Source organism: Anabrus simplex, chromosome 6 (assembly GCF_040414725.1).
Source record: "Anabrus simplex isolate iqAnaSimp1 chromosome 6, ASM4041472v1, whole genome shotgun sequence".
Taxonomy (NCBI): domain Eukaryota; kingdom Metazoa; phylum Arthropoda; class Insecta; order Orthoptera; family Tettigoniidae; genus Anabrus; species Anabrus simplex.
The window spans coordinates 115,373,948-115,397,145 of record NC_090270.1 but is presented as its reverse complement, the minus strand read 5'-3'; the positions used below and the strand labels follow the sequence as shown (position 1 = coordinate 115,397,145).

The following is a 23,198-nucleotide window of genomic DNA, read 5'->3' as shown; positions in this document are numbered from 1 at the left end:
TCCCTATAGTTTCAGAAGTTCTGCAGGATGAATAGATATGGTTGCTCTTGAGAATACAATAAAACCAACCAACAGGGTTATCATTAAGGCCGACAGAAGAAGTGAGCTCTGAGAAAATAAAAACGTCTACAGAAAGTAGAATTTATCAGATGGATACCAAGAGTTCATAGTATGATACTAGCTTTCTTTGTTGAGTTCTGGAAGCAACCTAGCTTGCCGAAAACAGAATACAAACAGAAAATATTAATGTAATAAATATAATTCATAGTTCACTCAAAATTTTAAGAGCCCATTTCTTCAACTTATATTGTAGGTGCAGTATTTGATGTGAGTTTTAGCAGGAACCACAGATACTTGTATGAGACCAGGAGATTGTAGCAAGCAAGATCATTGTCTTAGTAAACAAAACACCGGGCGAGTTGGCCGTGCGCGTAGAGGCGCGCGGCTGTGAGCTTGCATCCGGGAGATAGTAGGTTCGAATCCCACTATCGGCAGCCCTGAAAATGGTTTTCCGTGGTTTCCCATTTTCACACCAGGCAAATGCTGGGGTTGTACCTTAATTAAGGCCACGGCCGCTTCCTTCCAACTCCTAGGCCTTTCCTATCCCATCGTCGCCATAAGACCTATCTGTGTCGGTGCGACGTAAAGCCCCTAGCAAAAAAAAAAAAAAAAAGTAAACAAAACAGAGTACTTTCTCCTAGCTCAGAAAGAAGCTGGTTTAGGGATACTACTCAAGATGCTCTTTGCCCTTTGCGGGAAGAGATCACTGGGCAAACAGAGAAAAAGGTGGAGGGACAGATTATGTGAAGACCTGAACGAGATTGACATTGACTAACAAAAGAGATCAAGGGACTAGATACACGTAGAAAATGCTTTGAGACTGTGAATGGTCCACTGAACCTGATCGTGATATAATAATGACAAATACTTGAATCCAACAGCTTATTTTCTATTTTGATTTATATAAATATATTGATATTGTATACTTTGTCCATCATGGAAAAAGTCTGTGTGAAAAGATTCCCAGTTCTAATTCAGAAATTTCTATTCCAGGGTCATAGATAAAGAAGGAGGACTTAAGCTTCGTCGGAAGTTTTCCATTCGCCATAAAAGTTCCTTGATTCGTTCTACTTTCTGTCCAATTATGTCATTCCGGCAAGGGGCCTGTGTAGGTGAGTTAAGGGGCAATAACCTCAAATTTTTAAGCCCTTCAAATACTCATCAAACTTGGTTAGTATTAAGTATTCATACCTTATATATAAATATTGTCATCGTCGTCGTCATCATCATCATCATCATAGCTTTTAGCCACTGCCTGGGTCTGTTTAGTACACAAGCCTCTCCATCATCTTCTGTCTTTACTGTGGTCGTGTCATCTCATTTTCTTCACTCGTCTCCATTTCTTTCAGCAATCAGTCCCTTGGTTTTCTTCTTGGTCTCCTGTCCTCTATTCCCATCTTGTGTATCTTTCTAGGTAGCCCTAGCTGACCTCTTCTCCTTTTCCTTCCTGTGTCCATATCATCTTAGCCTTGATTCTTCTATCCTGTCCTGTGATGGTTCCATTTGCACCAGTTCTCTAACCTCATTTCTTATCTCATCCATTTTTGTTATTCTTATTCTTCTTCTCAAAAATGTTGCCTCACTGGCCAGGATCTTGTTTTTCTCTCTTCCCCTCATTACCCAAGTTTCTGAAACGTATGTTAGTATTGGTATATACTGTAGTACATGTGGCATGTCGCTCATTTGCTGTTTTGAGGGACATCTTCACTCCACACTAAGCTTCTAATATTTTTGTTTCCTCTGCTCATTTATTTCCTTATCCTTTCTTTCATTTCCTCAGTTGTTCCCTACTAGTCATTTACTACATTTACATGGGGATTGAAATTGATTTGAGTACACTTAACCGTATTGAATACATTCCCTGTTTACATGTAGTACGTGTAGTATTGAGTATTGTATTGAATCCGGCAAGTAAGATCAACATAAATAAACAATACAGAATCACGGTAATATCAATATCGCCTATATTCTTTGACATTCATAACCTATCATGACGTGATAATTTTGAAAGTTCCAAGTTATCATGTTTAGTCTCACCTTGTGATGATAGCCAGTTAATATCTCTATACTAAAACAAACAAAACATGAAATAATATATTTTCCTTGCAAACTTTTGTATTATTCCAGCCCCATACAAGGAAAATGTTTGTTTTCATAGATGCTTTATAAATAGCCTAGTGAGGTTAAATAGCCTTGTAAGTTAATTATGGATGTATTAAAAGCTCTTGTATGTATGACTATTTGTCATTTTTCTAGTGATTCTGTTACCTGTAAATGTTCAGTCAGGTTTTGATTATGAATGAAGTTCAGTAGCACAAATCCCATTGTGGAAATTATTTTTTGATAAAACAAACCTGGAATGTACCCACAGTTGTTTTCATTACGATACAGTACGATCTGCATTTGCATGGAACTCAATTATAACAGAGAACATTGCGATCCCAGATTTTACTGTATAGACCTTGAGACTCAATCCGGACTGAGTGCCCATTTACATGGGGTTTCCAGTTCGGAAAGTATACTCATATCGATTTGAATCCTGCATGTAAATGCATTAATTACTCCAGTTGTTGATCTTCCTGGTTATTAGTGCCATCTCACTCTTCTTTATACTAAATTTCATCCTATATGAAAAATGAAAAAAAATTAAAATCCACAGCCTGTTTTCAGTCATTCGACCGGGTCAGGAATGGAATGGATGAAGACCCCATCTAACGGCAAGGATAGCAACAGCACCGGCTGCCAAAGCCTGTCTCACTCCTTTGGGGCAATGATTAATAAATGACAGGTGAAATGAAATGGTATTGGAGAGTGTTGCTGGAATGAAAGATGACAGGGAAAAGCGGAGTACCCGGAGAAAAACCTGTCCCGCCTCCGCTTTGTCCAGCACAAATCTCACATGGAGTGACCAGGATTTGAACCACGGAACCCAGCGGTGAGAGGTCGGCATGCTGCCGCCTGAGCCATGGAGGCTTTTAATGCTATATCCTTATATTAATTTATCTCGTGCATCTAACTGCTCCTGAACTTCCTCCTCTGTATTTCACCACACCATCAAATCATCTGCAAACACCCTTGCTTTCATCTTTTCTTCCCCAATTTCCTCTGTTACTCTCATCATTAGGGCCCAGATGTTTGATATGGCATATTTTTTTCTTTATATTATTTCCATGGAAAATACAAGTGAAGCATGATTTTATCTATGGCTTCATAAAATATTTTTGTCATTTTCTAGTAATTTTTCATATTATGGTCATATTTCCTTATGAATTTTCATATTTTTGTCATATTTTTATATTTTTGATTCCATTTTCACATAACTGCTTACAGTCATCTCAAAGACTCATTGTTGTCTGTAATTTCTTACAATTATATTTCTTAGAAATATATATTTATTTGAATTAGGAGGGTAAGATGTATAGAAAAAGACAGGTGCAAAGGAAGCAAAAGGACAGTTTAAGATGGCTATTGTCATGTTTTGTGCCAAGGTCAACTGCCTCTGTAAATAACTCAGTTACTGGACAGATTTTACTGTATGTGTTTTTGGTCACTAAAACTAACAGTTCAATAAGTGAAAAATTGCGAGTATTTGTGCAAGAGTTTTGAGATAACCATTTCAATACAGATGTCACTATTCTGTTCTGTAAGCTGTGCAAAATAGAAGGTAAAAAGTAGTTTAATGTTGAACAACATTGCAGTGCAGCAAAACATAAAACAATTTGGCTCGAAATGTTACATCACAGAACCATCAACAATGTATGTTCCAGTGAATTTTGTCACCATCTTTGGCAAGCAAAACTTCAGATTTTAACAAGAATTTATATACAATGTTGATGTCTACTGATATACCGCTGAAGAAAGTTAATAAACCAGCACTTCAACAATTTTTTGAAGAAATACACTAATAAGCACATTCCAAATGCAACAACACTTCGCAAAAACTACATGACTACCTGTTACGAAGATATTGTAAAATATAATACGATCCTGCATCGCTAATAACAATTTCTGGGTTTCTATGGATGAAACCACCGACACTGAAGGGAGATACGTTGCAGCAAAGGTTTTGTTGTTGTTATTGTTGCTGTGGTTGTTTTTTTAACGGGGGACCAAGCAGGAGATAAATTTCTCATTTCCTGTGAAGCATTGGATAGAACTAACCACTCAACAATTGCTGTTACCTTTGATAATGCAATGAATCTGATTTGGCCTGAAGGAGTGAAGAGAGAAAACTTCTAGTCACTGATGCAGATCCCTATCTGGTGAAAGCTGGCAAACTTCTGCAGCTTCTCTATCCTAAAATGATACATGTAACATGCATTGCACATGCACTAACTAGAGTTCCAGAAGAAATTTGTGGAAATTATCCTGATATGGATAAGTTAATTACAGTAGTGAAAAAAATCTTTATCAAAACTCCACTACAAGTGCAGAAATTCAAGGAAATAGTTCCTGTGCCAATGTCTCCCCAACCAATCCTCACATGTAGGGGAACATGGCTTAATGCCGCAAATTACTGCTGTACTAATTACAATGCTGTTGAAGATATTGTTAATGCAAAATTGAGGTAATCATTTGTTTTTAGACAAAATGTTTTTAATAAGTAGATAATTGATAATTTGTTGTTTTATTAGGACTGAAAATTGGAACATTAGGCTATATAATCACATCCAACAATTTTTATTTTATTTGTCATATAATATTTTTATTTCTTAGACTTACCTAGTTTATAATATTTTATTTAGAACGACAAACAATTTGTAATTTATTTGTAAGGCAAGATAAAATAGTGATGTTAACAAGTCCTGGGAATGCTTGGTAGATTATACAACCACTAAAGAGGAGAACATATGGGTTCTCAAAACATGTACGGTGTTTAGCCAATAAGAGATTGTAAGAAGTATTGACTAGGTGAACTGTAAATTTTAAGTTATCGCTGATAGATTAGTTTGATGTCAGTATGGATCCAAATAAACGAAACCAAACCATAATGGTTAAAATAATAAAGAATAAAGCACTACAAGGCAAGCAGGGAAGCTGTACTGTAACTGTCAATGAATATTCTTAAATGGAATATCGTACTAGACTAACCTAATCGACATTTTCCGTTGACACTGAACATTCATGACACACAGGATGAGCAGTTTTTGTTTGGGCTTACTCTGCCTATACATTACAAAAGTAATATTGAAAATATCTTCTGAAACACCAGAGAAAAGGCGCCTGACAACTGTTTGATGAGACACCCAGTAGAAGACCATTTTCTCATGTTTGCATTAACACTTGTATTGTCAAGTATTGACTGTTTTTATGATTTCGTCTGTTGTATTCTGTATAATAATCTATTATATTTCTTGTGTATTCTGTTTCAGTTACTGGCAGTGAAGATTCATGTGTGTATTTTCTGGACATTGAGAGAGAAGGCAAGGCCTGTGTGAACAAACTTCAAGGGCATGCATGCCCTGTTCTTGGTGTTAGTTTCAATTATGATGAGAGTCTTCTAGCAACAAGTGATAACCAAGGTCTTGTAATTATATGGAAGAGGGAGAAACGGCCAGGTAGTGCTGCTGGTTTTCAGAACTCTTGAAGACATTTTTGGAAAGATGTACCATTGTTACTTTTGATTATGTGCAATGGAAACGTGCTCTCTCAGATGAGATGCATTGACAGGACACCAATGAGATGTGCATTGCAGTGGAGTACTATATGTTGGAAGCATATTTGAAATGTAATGAATTCTAACATTTCCATAGAGGGACAAAGTATTAAAAATCAGCTTTTTGATTTTCATTTTAACATTTCATTGGCCTCATCCAATTTGCATATTGCTATTTCATTGCCACTCAAGGTTGACAGAGAGGGCTAGAACTACCAAATGTGGTTAAATTGTAAAAAATCACTAAGTCAGGAATTGAATTCAAATAGGTAAGGTGATTGTTTCTCAGCTACTAGATATAAAACAGTGAAGGAAATGGAAATAAATCTTGTTGCTTAATTTTAGTTCGGTTCTTGTCAAACTAGTCTGTGTCCCTTCTGCCAGATCATTGGCAAAGTCGTGTACTGAATTAGACTGAAGTGTTCAGTCAAAATATTGTTATAGATTCTCAGATCTTTGTAAAATAAATTATAGAAGGATGGTGAAACCTTGCCTTTCTCATGCCTAAAAGTATTATTGAAGAAGACATAATTACCAGTAGAACTATTCTGTAATTTTGAAATATGCATTGAAACTATTCCAAGAATAAATTGTTACTAAGAGGCTTTGAATTAGAAAACAGAAAAATCTCCCTTAATCCTGTTTTCCAAATACTGATCATAATTACACTGGCCAGCAAAAAATGAGTGGATAACTTTGTAGAAACTGAATTGGAAACAAACATCAACATACAGAGATGGCTTTCGTTTAGGTATGTTTCATGTGCTAAAAAACATGTATTCAACAAATTTAGAGAGAAGATAGCATAAATGCCACTTCATGAGCCGCTTTTCAACCTTAACCCTTTCGCACTCAGCCTATATGCAGGGGTTTGCTTGAAGAAGCTCAAACTAATTTCTGTGATTTTCCAATCAAATTACAACAAAATCAACACGTAAAGAGTTTAACACATATTAAAATAAAATAAATCACACTAATACAGGAAACTATGAGCATTTCAGAAATGTATATAACTTGGATGTATTAATAATAATAAACTCTTTATTAATCATAATTAATAAAGATATAGCACATAAATTGTGCATGGTATAAACAAAGTTTGTCATATGTACTGTCACCTCTCACTATTACAGAAGTTCACAATGGATAATCCCCGGTTTTTGCATGTAATTACATGATATCGACTGCAAAGCTCACTGCACAGCTTGCAAACACAGGTTTCGCCAGGGTCATGGAAGTACTCGGTGTTGCACAGTTTATGGTGATACCCATGGACCGCCATCGAGTTAACGAAATGTTGCACGTCTTGATTAGTCTTTGTCCATGTTCTATTCATCATCGCACCGTTGAGTAAAAATCGAGCCAGATTTCTTCCCTCTTCTTCACTCTGTCCTGCAGTGATTTTTGCCAAGCGTCTGTGGATGGAAACCCTTGCTTCATTCGGAGGTCCTCGATGAAGGAGTTCTCCTTTGCAAGCTCTTATCGTCCCCACTCTGGCAAACTAGCGAAAGTGACAAACTGTGGAATCTGTAGTTCTGAAGTTTTGGTCTAGATTTTATTATTTATACACTGACTGAGAGTGACAATGCAACACCAAGGAGGAGTGGTTCGAAAGGGATGGAAGTTGGGGAAAAAACAGAGTCGGCACGGAAGAATAATTGATGTTTATTTCAAACCGATATGCAGGTTACACAATGCGCACGGCATCGACTCAGTAGGATGTAGGACCACCGCGAGCGGCGATGCACGCAGAAACACGTCGAGGTACAGAGTCAATAAGAGTGCGGATGGTGTCCTGAGGGATGGTTCTCCATTCTCTGTCAACCATTTGCCACAGTTGGTCGTCTGTACGAGGCTGGGGCAGAGTTTGCAAACGGCGTCCAATGAGATCCCACACGTGTTCGATTGGTGAGAGATCCGGAGAGTACGCTGGCCACGGAAGCATCTGTACACCTCGTAGAGCCTGTTGGGAGATGCGAGCAGTGTGTGGGCGGGCATTATCCTGCTGAAACAGAGCATTGGGCAGCCCCTGAAGGTACGGGAGTGCCACCGGCCGTAGCATATGCTGCACGTAGCGGTGGGCATTTAACGTGCCTTGAATACGCACTAGAGGTGACGTGGAATCATACGCAATAGTGCCCCAAACCATGATGCCGCGTTGTCTAGCGGTAGGGTGCTCCACAGTTACTGCCGGATTTGACCTTTCTCCACGCCGACGCCACACTCGTCTGCGGTGAATATCACTGACAGAACAGAAGCGTGACTCATCGGAGAACAAGACGTTCCGCCATTCCCTCATCCAAGTCGCTCTAGCCTGGCACCATGCCAGGCGTGCACGTCTATGCTGTGGAGTCAATGGTAGTCTTCTGAGCGGACGCCGGGAGTGCAGGCCTCCTTCAACCAATCGACGGGAAATTGTTCTGGTCGATATTGGAACAGCCAGGGTGTCTTGCACATGCTGAAGAATGGCGGTTGACGTGGCGTGCGGGGCTGCCACCGCTTGGTGGCGGATGCGCCGATCCTCGCGTGCTGACGTCACTCGGGCTGCGCCTGGACCCCTCGCACGTGTCACATGTCCCTGCGCCAACCATCTTCGCCACAGGCGCTGCACCGTGGACACATCCCTATGGGTATCGGCTGCGATTTGACGAAGCGACCAACCTGCCCTTCTCAGCCCGATCACCATACCCCTCGTAAAGTCGTCTGTCTGCTGGAAATGCCTCCGTTGACGGCGGCCTGGCATTCTTAGCTATACACGTGTCCTGTGGCACACGACAACACGTTCTACAATGACTGTCGGCTGAGAAATTACGGTACGAAGTGGGCCATTCGCCAACGCCGTGTCCCATTTATCGTTCGCTACGTGCGCATCACAGTGGCGCATTTCACATCATGAGCATACCTCAGTGACGTCAGTCTACCCTGCAATTGGCATAAAGTTCTGACCACTCCTTCTTGGTGTTGCATTTGCTCTGTCAGTCAGTGTATATTGTCTACCCTCTGACAAAGTCTCACATCTGCAGCTCGTTCTTTATGGCTAACACATAAAACCAATCATTAAATATAAAAATTGATTTTACATGAGTAATCACAACTTCTTTCAGTTCTCCTAACATTTGGACAATATGCAGATTCGTTAGTTTGCCAGAGTAGGGACGATATGCAAGCCTTGATTTGGTGTATTTTAATATTCCCAGTGTAGCTTTCAGGAAGCGTGACTTGACTGCTTCAATCGTCTTCAGCTCAGCCAGACCCAGTTTATCCCATGTAATGTCCAGTCCATATGTGGCAATTGGCACAATTTTCGCATTGAATAGGTTCATAGCTGTTTCTAGAGGAAGCTTGGTAATTGTTTTAATATCATATATGGCTTTGGTGGCTGCCATTGATCTAGACTTTATGTGAATTCTATAGGTTGTTGCTGTTGTTTGCACAGTCAGTCCTAGATACTTAAATGTATTAACAGTCTTGAGGACTGTAGATCCTAGGTATATCCTGTCACTTGCGGCTTCTCGGCCACCTATCCGAAATACCTTTCCGAAATGTCATTTTCACTGTTTTCTTTGTTCTATTTTCATCTTGTTATCTTTTGCCCACCTGTCAAGATTGTCTACAGCTTTTTGCACATCATGTAGGGAACTTATCCAATGACCATGTCATCTATGTATAAGTATATTTTCAAACCCTCTATTCCTTGTTGAGTAGTCTTTACCACATCGTACGTCACAATGTTAAACAGCAAGGGGCTTAGTGGGTCTCCTTGGAGTACTCCGTTGGTCTGCATGATCAGTTTCGAAGTCACGACTTGGTCATCAATTTGTATGTAATTTGTCGTCAGTATGTTGCTTAACAGAGTCATGAGCTTGTATTTCCCTATTATGGCTTCCAGCTTCGCGATTATTAGTGGTCTGCTTAACATTTCGAAAACTTTTGCATAATCAACAAATACTGCATGGAATTTGCCTCTTGGATGTCTAAGGGCTTCTTCAATGCCATTGATGACGTTGTTAATGGCATGGAGGGTGCTCCTTCCTTTATGAAATCCAAACTGTTTCTGTTCTACTGCGTCTGCAGCTCTTTTTTGTGAGAAGCTTTGTCATTATTTTCAGCATGCATTTTTCTATAGCTATTCCTCTATATGAGTTAGGGTCTGACTCGTTACCTTTTCCCTTGTACAACATTTATTATTATTATTATTATTATTATTATTATTATTATTATTGGTAAATCCAAAAAAAATTAAACTTTGAAAATAATTTTAAAAAAAAATAAAGTATGGTTTTCAGTGACAGAAAGATCAGACATTATTGCATCTTTTTTCTTCACTCTTAGACCTGAAAGAAAGAACATTTAATTTTGAATAAATTGATATCAGTATGATGTGTGTGCTGCAATTCACTCATGAAGCATGGCACAAAGTTATTCACTGTACACGTAACTGTCATCGATGTTAGGTCCTCGTGGTTCAGTGCATGGTGACTGTGTCACGTCCCACATAATGGGAATCACTTTCGGCAAAAGATCGTTATTACTGTCTAAACCATCTGAAAATTCAGCCTCGAATATAGCCTAGACATTACGATAAAAAGATGACGCAAGCACATGCAACAAGGGAGTAATGAGAAGGTGTAAAATTATAGTTTGTGAAGTACAGCGAACACACAATATACCAAAGAAACGAAATAAACTCTAAACTAAACTAAACTGATAGCAAGATCAAATTGTTGTATTCATAAGCCAACCAAAACAGATCCACGCAATAACAACTTTGAATAACCACAACAAACATTCACGGTCAACAGATTTTATTTGTCTAAAATAAAAATATTTTGTAGGGCTGGTGGATATATTGTACCGTATCCTGTCTTAAATTTGGCCTAGCTCAGGGTAGAAGCATGTGGTATGTCCGAATGTGATCAATAAAATCTCTACATACTAAAAGTACCGTATTTACGCGAATAATCCCCGCCACCAAATAATCCCCACACCCTAACTTTAGGTAGTCTAATTTTGAAAAAAATTAAATGCCAACATTGATGCAAATAATACCTGCAACCCCAATTTCGTGCCTCAAATTTTTAAAAACTATGCAGGGATTATTCGCGTAAATACGGTATATGGACAGTAAATACGTACATATAAAACTAGTGAATGAGAACGCAGGTTATCGGGTATGATACATTTATTTAACTAAAAACACGAGTTAAAATCATCCTAATTATATAATAATGTATTAAACAAAGTGAAGAGCCGACCATAATGTTGGTCAAAGAAAGTGATACACACATTTACATGAATGAACATTTTTAACAAACGTTTAATATCAGAAAACTGGTAACGAACCCGAGAAATATGAACTATGTTACATGGAATACTGTATGTATGGGTTACGTTATTTCATTATGTTGACTGCCTCATTAAGTCCCTAGTTCTTTGTCCAAAGGCTCGATCTAAAACCGTTCATGAGGTGCATAAATAATATCCGATACACTAGTAATTGACCTAATTTACATATGTACATTCCGATCACTCGGACACAAATCTATAAAACACTTGTTCAGGACTGCGTCTAAATTACCCATCCAAAACAACACATATTCTAATCATATGGGTCCGTACCCATAAGCAAAGAATAAGGACAGAACCTTGCTTTCCAAAAATTAGCCATTGGGCCAAGTTCTCCCCGTTAATCAACAAAGGACAACATAAAAAATACTGGACACAACAATAAACAACACAAGATAAACATATAAATCACACCTGAAAAATAGAACACACACAGAATATGCAATGAAGTTGATAGAGGTGCCGGGGGTCGATCCCAGCATACTCAGGCTCCGAAGATTGCATGTCTCACAAAGACACAGCATCACAGCACACCTCGACATGACAGGGGACATCAGCTGGTTTAGCAACAAACATTTAAATAATTGGGGTTTGTGGTTGTGTTTCATGGAAATAACGGTATTCATTTTAAAGATTTTCACTCACTAAACTCGGCCCTCAGCCTACAGTTGACTCGGGGTTTCTCCCTACCTAGAAAGCAGTTATCTCGTCGGGGCTTGGCCGACCTTGTTGGTGCTCATAATGGCACAGAATTCTCACTAACAAATATAGCTCACAGCCCACACATTTTGTATAAAAACAGGCTGGCTTATCAATGCATATGTATTGTGGCTCCAAATAAAGCACCTTGGCTTTCATATCCTTTCTCTTATCATTTCAGGCCTGTAAACATCTCACAGCAATTCTAGCCTTACATATAAAGGATCCTTGGTTTGATGACTGTTACATTCATGAATTTGCCTGCCACCACATTTGAAGACTGTTTTACTTTCAATGCTGAAAGTTCTCTCTTTACATCTCCTTGCAGCTGAAAATTCATGTGTCATGCACAGAAACATCCCGACTTTATGCTGTCTCTAGTCTAATCCATTTAATATCGCGACGCTAATGGCGCGCAGCCCATTAGCTATTATGAAGAATCTGCCCAACAATTCTATCAAAAATCAACTCATACAGGAATAAACTAATAACTAATGCACACACCTATATCTAACCTATTCTGTCCCTTGTTCCCATCTAATTTACATACAACACTTAGCTCGGGCCTAACTTGCATACAGCCTTGAATGTACTTAATTTTACTTAAACTGAGCAAAGCAAATGCCGTACTGGCTTACATTTAACAGTTAATTAACTTGTTTAAGAATGGCCTAAACTAGTGCATCTAATATTACTTCACATGCTTATAGAACAACAGGACTTAACTTAGCAGCCATCTCTCCATTAGCGACGAATCACATGACCACTATGTCATGCGTGCCTAGCCCATGATGACGGCACACAGCACAGGGATGAGGGTCCTCTGCTCGACTCCTGGATACATCGTGATTGTCGTTTGCTTCATCCTGGCCATGTCTGGAATTGTGGAGTCACTTCAGAACATCTACTTCACCTCTTAGCGTGATCATATACACGACTACCACCTTAGTGTTTGGCTACTATCGACTATAGCCTCCGCTCAGAGATGAGTCCCGTCTATGCGGCACTAATTACGGGAACCAGCCCGGTTGTAATCAGTCCTTGACAGCGGTTATATCTTACATGGCTCGCACACATTATTACCACGATCTGTGTACGCGTTATAAATGATATTTCCCTACTTAATATCGTCACTAGCTCTTATGAGCTAACCCCAGCGATAATACATTAGTCTGACAACAGTTTCACAAATAAATATGTCTAATATTCTTGCAAATTATGCCACGCTGCACTTGGCGTCTCAAAACAGCAAGTTAATAACACAATGAGACATTGAGTAAGTGATTGACTTGATAAGCGAATGTCAAGTAAGGTACAAGTAAGTCTGCGAAAGAGAATCAACTGAGCGAATGAGCACCAGTGAGAGTGCTTTCTTTCTTGCGCCAGATTATATAGTCTCAAGGGGATGCTAACCTCGAGGGAACTCCCCGTCTAACAAACCGTTTCCCTTTGTAACAGCCCTCCAGATGTCAACGGCCGCTGTTGTAAATATGCACCTCTCTCAGTTCAGCACAAGTAAATAATATTATCGACTCCTGACATTCAATAATTCTGTTTTTAGTTATTTGTAGTGTCATATCTGTGGAATTTAGTATAGTGGCGGATTTATTGATTTAAATTCAGATGATTCCAGCCCTGGGAAACAGAAGTTTGACAACCTGCAACAATTGTTCTGTAGATCCCCTCTTTTAAATCTCACCCCCTCCAGGTTGCTGTGCTTGGGCTTGGTGGTATAGTAGAGGGTCAACATGAATGAAATCATGGTCTGCGGCTCAATTCCAACTCGTGGGAATTCGTTCCTTCCGGAGCAATACGGGGTTCTCACGACCTATGGCACAGCCATCCAGGGTTCCTTCCTTCACTCCGTGCGACTATAGCGTGCTAAATAAAATTATGCCACAGTGTTGTTATAAATAAATTGAAGCATGAAGTAAAACGCAAATTCGATGCTTTAAGTTACCGTCACGATCAACTGTTATCATTTAACAGCCACGCAAATGACCAGAATCCCTAAATTGGACAGAGCCGATGTATCCGCGCGATGAGTGCAAGAGGGTTAAGTACTAGGTGCTGATTTTATTGCACCTATGGTATAATTTTTGTCACAAGTAACAAAATTTCTTCAGTTTTTCTTCCACATTTTTTAGTAGATGCCTTTTAGCCTAGGATATGCAACGAGAGCTATCATATTAATTGAGGATAGACAAATCATTCATTATGCCACTAATGTGATTAGTGCATCATTTGGAAGTATCTAGCATGCTCCGACGTGATTCCATGAACACAGTACCTATCAGAGATGATGTGGATTACACCATCAGAATCTATAATTGCCAGGGTTGATGGTTTCCTGGTCCTTTAGGTCTTGCGAGATAGCCACACTACTGTGGTCAAAGCCAGAAATCACCTCAAGACAGTAAGAAACATTACTAAGTGAGAGGACTGTATGAAGAAGACTTCCGGAAGCAATTTGAGGTCAAGAAGACCACCACTTGTGTGGAGGTTGTTGCCCAGCACCGAGCAGTGCAATTAGAATTTGTGGATCAGTATTACAACTGTACCGTGGACCAATACTCAGCTGACTTGCAGTTTTGTCTCCGGTCACCTAATGGTAGAGAGAAAGCGATATTCACTCTGCAGTATCTCTGAGAGGACATCGTTACACAATATTTCAGGGTGGTATTAGCTTTAAGGTGCGAATGGATTTCATCATCATTGATGGACATGCTGTGAATGCACACCAGCACATTGAGGAGTTGTTAAAAGAGCACATACTTCCCTTTACTCAGTTTGTTGGTGAAAACTTCAGGTTGATGCATAACAGCGCCTGCAGTCATGTTGCTTGTTTTGTGTCGGAATTACTTCGCGATATTGGGATACAAATCTTGAACCAGCCATCATGTAGCACAGACCATAATCCCATTTAACACCTATGGGAATCGCTTGGGTAAAATGTCCGACATTGAAATGTTGACTCCTGAGTGAAATGAGACCAGGTCTGTTGGAGGAGTGGATAGCATGCTGTGGTGCATGGAGTCTTTCATTGTGGCCAGGGATGGAAACACACAGTGTTAGTGTGAGGAAAGTGTTCAGTGATAGCAAGAGAATGTTCACTAGGAAGATCGTAAGTTATGATAAGCTAGTGTCCCTTCAGTGAAATTGAAAAACTTTACAACTTTTTTAAAAAGACTGAACTTTGCATTGACTGTGCCCTGTATACATTATTCTTATACCCAGTTTGTTATGTAATCAATAAGTAAAAGAGGTTTCAGGTAAATAAATTCAACATTTTTAAAAAAAATCAGTTTTGAGTGACTCAAATGGTTGAAGCACTGACCTTCTGACTCCAACTTGGCAGGTTCAATCCTGGCTCACAAGGAGAGACCAGACCCTGCGCCCAGCTGATTTTAACAAGCTTCAATGTACCTGTTGGGGGACGCTCGACAGTAACTCATGTATAAGGGTTTAGATCAATACCCTTTCGTTTTCCAAAAAATTGAGGTGTATACGCTGGCAAACAGGAATGAGTTATGGGAAAAATTATAATGTCCAATAACGGACCATTTATATTGGTATTATAAATTTACTCATTCGGGACAAATATTTCATCTATTATCATCTGATGGCCAAGCAGGCATCAATTTTTGGTAATGAGACAAAGTCTCTCATAGTGCATTGGCACTGCCAGTGGCTCCAAGTAGCCTATGCAGTGGCCTCCACAGTATGCACTAGCCATGCGTCTTGGTGGGTGTGCTATGTACCAACTGATGAGCCCAACTTAGCACACGGGGGCGAAACGCTGGCAACCAGGAATGAGTTAGCTGGAAAATTTATAATGTCCAATAACGGACCATTTATATTGGTATTATGAAGACATTATCCATTGCCGAGCGTGACTTCAACTTCGTCATGAGAGTTTAAACCCTGGGGTCGCCGCCAACCACGTCAAGATGAGAGGATACCTGCCATGGTCACAGCATTGGGGGCGATCAGTCATCGTCCAAAATGAAGGAGTCGAAAAGAGCTAAGTCGACGCACATCTTGTAGTAATTATCTGTTCAGTAGTTGTTTAGTTTATTTCTTTGTAGTTGTTGAATTTTCTTGTAAGTTGGTGTATCCTTGTAGTTCTCACGTTCTGATGTGTAGTGCACAAGAACCTCGTTTGTCTGGATTAAGTAGGATCGGAACTGATCCGGATTACCGAAAATCCAGATAATCCGAAAAAAAACTAAAACACAAATACAGTACATGTTGTATAGTCTATTAACATACGTTGTAAACCTTTTCTTACATTTACGATGCTGTTTTATGCATATTCCGCTGCAGAGTAACATAGAGCAATGGAAGAGGTTCTCACAGTATTGGGATGTGCCTCCCAGGTAGTACTCGTTATCTTCTTTATAACATTATTTCTGGCTGCCACTTTTTGCTTGGTGTTCGAGCAGTGTTTCTGGTAAGTGAGAGCACGATATCTTTAGTTTTGTGCTTCTGGAATGCTGACGTTCAGTTCAGTAATGGAAATTTAATTCCAACTACCTTAGCAGGGGCACCACGAGCAGGAATCAGCTTCACCCCCGTTAACAATAGTAAGACATCATTTACACTCTTTTTTTCTTTTTGTTATTTGCTTTACGTCGCACCGACACAGATAGGTCTTATGGCGACGATGAGATAGGAAAGGCCTAGGAATGGGAAGGAAGCAGCCGTGGCCTTAATTAAGGTACAGCCTCAGCATTTTCCTGGTGTGAAAATGGGAAACCACGGAAAACCATCTTCAGGGTTGCCGACAGTGGGGTTCGAACCCACTATCTCCCGATTACTGGATACTGGCCTCACTTAAGTGACTGCAGCTATCATACTCTTAGCTATATCTTTGTCCATAAGGAGTTCTCGTGGATTTCAAAATTATTGATTGATACGATTTTTATTAATAGGTAGGCCTTCTTCTTCTTCTTCACTTCGAATCACCCATCTTTGGGGTATGTCAGATCAATCACTTCTTAGATGCTTGTACTCCTTTTTTCTCCCAATAGTTCTTCATTCTATATGATCTCCTTCTTCTCTCCTCCTCTGATATCTGAATCAGTTTTCTGGTGTTGATCTTAACTTGGAACCTCTTAGTTTTGTCTCTGGTCACAGTCTTGACCGTACCATTCTTTAACATGATTTTGGTAATCTTAATATCTCTTAGATCCTTAAACCAATTGGGTTTACCCTTTTTGTAAAATAAGTCAAAGACCTCTTTAGTTAATCTGTCAGGATTCATTTGGAATATGTCTCCATAGAAATCAATCCTCCTTTTCCTCGTGGTATCTGAGAATCTTATTTAGTATTAAAAACTTCATTTTTTGTCCGTATTGACTCAAGATTTTACAATGCTTGGTAAAGCTAAAGGTTCCACCTATTCAATACATTATCATAATGGTCTGTTTAGAACATCACATATTTATTTAACTTATTGTAAAATACATCTTTGGGACCGGTTTCAGCAATCCACTATGCCATCATCAGCCATTGAAAGTTTAATAGCAAGGAACATTCAAAAAAGTAAAAATATGCTATAGAATCAGTATAGAATGTATGCTTGGCATACTTTTAACAGCAAGTCCTATTCTACATGAAAAACATTAAAAATAAGCTAGATAACATTGACCCATTGTACTATACAAATAACATGTCTTTTTTGAAAAAATACAGTATATTCAATGTGCTGCGTAAAGGGTTATACGAGAATTTAAATCACTGGCCTATGAGTTTAAATGTCCTGCTGAATGGCTGGTACTGAATGTGTTAATACCGGGTGAGTTGGCCGTGCGGTTAGAGGCGTGCGGCTGTGAGCTTGCATCCGGGAGATAGTGGGTTCAAATCCCACTGTCGGCAGCCTTGAAGATGGTTTTCTGTGGTTTCCCATTTTCACACCAGGCAAATGCTGGGGCTGTATCTTAATTAAGGCCATGGCTGCTTCCTTCCAACTCCTAGGCCTTTCCTATCCCATCGTCACCATAAGACCTATCTATGTCAGTGCGACGTAAAACCACTAGAAAAAAAAAAGTGGATGTGTTAAAACTGTTTGATGTCACTGATATAATTTTGCCTTTTGATTTTAAAACATTTGAATTAAAATACAAGTTTGTAACATATTTACTGCTTGTTTTATTTCAAAACTTGAAGGGGTTTCATGAAATTTTAATTTTTTCAAGAGGTTCATAGAATGCAAATAGTTAAGTTTGTGTAAACAATGACTAATTATTCTGACTAAAATATGGAAGAATGAAATAATTTCAAAATTGGAGGGTTGTAGTGGGGATTTTTTTTTTTTTTTTTCAGAGGAGATAGGCCAAGGAAAGGAGAGAGGAGAGAAATCTGTAACTCCCCTTTCTTTATAGACTTCAAAACTCATGAAGTATACACTCATTACACAAAGTACCTGCTTATTAAAATACCTGGAAATTGAATTGTTTGATACTGTTCCATATTTATTGTGTGGTGGTTTGTTTTGTAAAGAGAATCATATGGGTACAACCATCTCAGTTTGTAAATAAAATTTATTTATTTAGAGTGAAAAAAGTGTATATTTGAAATATATTTGAATTTACATTGCACTCGTAAAATGTTTTTGTATTCTTCTTTCTTCGTTATGCCCGTTTACAGAGTGCGTTGGAACTTGTTAGCTTGATGATGGTTTTCCTTTCTTCTTCTCCTCCGAAAATCTCTTCATGAACTCGCTATGCTGTTTCTTGCGTTCTTCCATCCATTGTTTCCCTGTGGTTCTTTTAGCCTTTTCCGTGAAAGTGTGCTTTGCAACCAGATTCCCAAAAGCCTTGCGATCCCTGATGACATCTTCTGTGATGTTCATTTCTTTTAAGTCCTGCTTTATTTCCTCAAACCAGCTTATTTTGACCTTCTTTGAATTAATTATACCAAGCAATCTTTTTGCATATCTAGTGTCGTCCAGTCTACAGATGTGGCCATAGAATTTCAATCGTCTCCTGCGTACGGTATCGGTGAACTTGTCGATTGCTTTGTACAAATCTACAGTTTTCCTTTTGATCCATATACCATTTACATGAACGAGGCCATATATTTTCCTCAGAATTTTTCGTTCTTGTTTTTCAATTTCATCAATTTTAGAGTGGCCTCCTAGAGATGTGGTTTCTGAGGCATACAAGGCTTCCGGAAGAACAACAGTCTTGTAATGCCGAAGTTTTGCATTTCGTGACATCACTCTTTTATTGTAGTGGTTCCATGTTATTCGGTATGCTTTCAGGAGTTTGGTAGCTCTTTCTAAATTAGCTTTCCTGTCCATTCCAGATGGTACAATGATTTCTCCTAGATATTTGAAGGAAGGGACCTGTGTGATTATTCCATAATTTGTCTGTAGTGGGGATCTTTGGATATTCTGGTGTCCATTAGCCATGATATGAGTCTTCTCATATGACTTTGATGGTACAATGAATGTCTGGTACCTCTGAATTTTAAATTGTACCATAATTTTGGGAAATAATAATAAAGTGCTAGTAAATGAGATGACATACCTTCATGAGAAAGAAAGAAAAAATCCAGTTTCTTATTGATACTGGAGAAGATTGTCTACACGAATCGAGGTGTCAGAATTTTGTCCTTCAGGAGTTTTAATTCTAAGAGTAAATGGAAGTCCTTCAAATGCATGCTGCATGTAACCAACAGGAAGAAGAAGAAAGGTTCCTTTAACATGTGTCTTCAGTTCCATACCCGTATGAGGACTGTACAAAACATATGGACCAAATATAAATGCAGTTTGTTTATGCCAGCACTTAAACGCCTTAACTGACCAAAGGCCGTTTTCATGGTTGTCTCACTGAATGCCTAACTGGTCTGTGGTACTGAATGTGTGTGTGGACAGGGAAGCTTCTTTTGAATAATTACCACACTGCAATGGTGGATTTAATGTCTGATAATTTCAGTATTAAGTTGCTCTCAACTTCATGTTTATTTCTTAACTTAGATTTCAAATACCTGAGCTGGGAGAATGCAGTTACATACAAATAAATAGTTAAGCACTTTACAGCTTTTGTTAAGAGTTCAGGATTGTCAGTCTTGAATGTCATGACATAACCAAAAGTCAGGTAGATGTAATTGTGAAGACTTTAATTTTAACCCATTGCCATGCAATTATTTCACTTGAAAAGGCAACGTCATTCACAATTGGAAAACTGCTTCCTCATCATCATCATCATCATCATCATCATCATCATCATCACCATCATCCCAAAACCGTAATACACGATGAACATTACACTAAATTAACTAGATGCTCAATTGTAAAAAAGTAATAATTATATAATACGGTATTAGGGAACAAGTGTTTTTGGGTGAAAATTTGGCCCACAAATGCAACCTATGAAATATTAGTCTGTAAAATTACAATTGAAACAAATTATCAGTCACAGGAATATATTTCAGATTTAAATATACATAATGAAATGAAATGGCATATGGCTTTTAGTGCCGGGATGTGTCCAAGGACTTTGACTCGCCAGGTAGGGTCTTTTTTTATTTGACGCCCGTAGACGACCTGCGCGTCATGATGAGGATGAAATGATTATGAAGACGACACATACACCCAGTCCACATGCTAGGGGAATTAACCAATTATGGTTAAAATTCCCGACCCTGCCGGGAATTGAACCCGGGACCCCTGTGACCAAAGGCCAGTATGCTAACCATTTAGCCATGGAGCCGGACAATATACATAATGATGCTATCCGTCATTGTAAGGTAATGGGTTAATTAACTCTCCTTTGAAAGTTCTGCCAAAGAATCATCTCGTATTGTTTGATAGAGATGGGTTGATAGCCCATCAGCAAATGGATTCCTTATCCACATGTCACTTTCATCCATCACTGGGAAATGTTTCCATAGCTAAAAGTGCATAAGTTTCAAATATTCAATTTATAACGAAATGTCAGATCACAGATAAGCATTGTGCTTACAAAAGTTAAGTAACTACTTAACAAGTGGCTGCAGTAGCTAGAAGAGAACTAATAACATTGTGGAAAATAACCATTAAGCATTGTAATGTAACTTTATCCCTAAATTTCACAGTGTACCTCTGGTGAGTGAATGTGTGTGTTGAGTATTATAAAAAAATTCTGGTATTGAAGTAAATAGTAAAAATGGCAGATGCCTGCAGACTAATATGCTACAACATTCATCACTGATCTGCATTTAGGACTGTTGCTGAGGTGGCAGAATCTTGGAGCTAGAAAAGATGTGCAGCTAGTGCAATATAAAAATAAGCATTTCCAAAACTAAAGTGATGTTGGTAAGGAAAAAGCCTAAGAGGATTGAATATCAGGTCAGGAATACAAAACTGGAACAGTGGGCGGAGGAATCAATTCAAGTGAGCTTGCAGTTGCATTAGTGGTATTCTGCAAGAAAGAAGTTGGTTCAAAGACGAAACTATCTTTACACCAGTCTGTTTTCAGACCAACATTGCTGTACTGGAGTGAAAGCTGGGTGGCCTCAGGATATCTTATTCATAAACCAAACAAAAACCCATGGCACAGTAGAGGGAGACCAAGGTGAAGATGATTAGACTTAGTTTTTAATAATTTAACGATACGAGATGTGGAACTAAACGAGGCCACAGAGCTAGTCAAATAGAGGACTGTAAAAGTGCTTAGTTAATTCACAGAATACTGAAAAGCTTAACAATCTACTGTATTATGAAAATGTACAGTATGTAGCAGAAAAGAGAAAAGATTGTTCTGCAAGGTCATATTTCTTGGTAAAAACTCTCCAATCTTGACTTATTGAAATTATCTCATGGATAGATATCATTGAGATATATTACAGACTTTGCACATACTTTGTATCATCATAACTATTTTTCATTTGATGGATGTGTGTGCATATGGCAAAGGGAAAGAGTCATTTGCATGTAGTGAGGGTAGAAAAATCATTCTCTAATTAGCCAAAGACAGCTTTCAGAATTATAATCTCAATTGTCACATCATCACAACATTTTTCTTCTTTTGAATACCAGTACCTGATGTCTAGCATTTTTCAGTACAGGAACAAGTATACATTTCTGTTGTAGTCAACTCTACAGGAGCCTATCAAGGAAAGGACCACTGTAATTAAAAAATCCAAATTAATGTTATCCAACCCAGACAAACACAAATACTACTATTTGCTTTACGTCGCACCAACACAGATAGGTCTTACGGCGACGATGGGACAGGAAAGGGCTAGGAGTGGGAAGGAAGCGGCCGTGGCCTTAATTAAGGTACAGCCCCAGCATTTGCCTGGTGTGAAAATGGGAAACCACGGAAAACCATTTTCAGAGCTGCCGACAGTGGGATTCGAACCTACTGTCTCCCGAATACTGGATACTGGCCGCACTTAATCGACTGCAGCTATCGAGCTCGGTACAGATAGGTCTTATGGCGACGCTGGGACAGGAATGGCCTAGGAGTGGGAAGGAAGCGGCCGTGGTATTAATTAAGGTACAGCCCCAGTATTTGCCTGGTGTGAAAATGGGAAACCACGGAAAACTGCTTTCAGGGCTGCTGACAGTGGTGTTCGAACCACTATCTCCCGGATGAAAGCTCACAGCTGCACGACCCTAACCGCACGGCCAACTCACCCGGTACAAACACAAATAGGTCATAGTCAATTCAATAACACTGCCACCAAGTTTGAAGGGTCTTTTTTTGTGCTTTGTTACAGTCAAAGCCATTTCTCTTTTAAGTTTTGACTGAAACATTTTTCAATCTGATGAAACTACTGCAGTTTAAAAAAAATCACAAAATACACTATCTGACGAAAAAAGTCCAGTACCCATAAGGAGTGATTAAAAAGTAAATGAAACTACATATGTTGAAAGATGATGTTCCTTTATTGAATTGATTACAATATGGGATGAAAGAGACAAGGCCGTTGGTAGTCACAGATGGAATGTTGGTGCCAGGTCAGTAGGGTGTCGCGCCCCCACCTGGCTGCAATGCATGGCCTTTTGCAGTTCAGAATGGTGTCAAACAGCCTCTGGATCCTTTCCTGAGGCAAGTGCATCCACAGTTGTTGCAGCTGTCCCTCCAGATTGCGCAGGTTGGTACTGGGACAGAGTCCCCTTCTGTTATCCCACACGTGTTCAATGATGGAGAGGTCCGGGAATCTTGCTGGCCACGGGAGGACTTCAACATGCTCTAGGCAATCTATAGACATATGTGCTGTGTGTGGACGTGTATTATCTTGTTGGAACACTGTTCCAGGGTGCTGTACTATAAGGGGTAGGACGTGCAGATGCAGAATGTCTGTGATGTATCACTGTGTCGTCAAAGTCCACCGAAGCGCTATTAGAGGTGACCTGAATGCATATCCTGTGGCTCCCCACACCATGATGCCTCGGATTACGCCTGTGTCTTTGCACAATATGGGCAGGATCTGCCCTCTG

At 39.2% G+C, this 23,198-nt stretch overlaps 1 protein-coding gene across 1 annotated transcript in view; it reads left to right on the top strand.

The window, feature by feature from the left end:
* Window positions 1-6,229, top strand: part of LOC136875888 (WD repeat-containing protein 13) — a 94,343-nt gene extending 88,114 nt beyond the window's left edge. The window contains exons 9-10 of the mRNA XM_068228331.1: window positions 1,054-1,172; window positions 5,433-6,229. Of these exons, the coding sequence (XP_068084432.1) occupies window positions 1,054-1,172; window positions 5,433-5,647 (334 nt within the window). The 3' untranslated portion in view covers window positions 5,648-6,229. The remainder of the gene's footprint in view (window positions 1-1,053; window positions 1,173-5,432) is intronic.
* The last annotated feature ends 16,969 nt before the right edge of the window (window positions 6,230-23,198 follow it).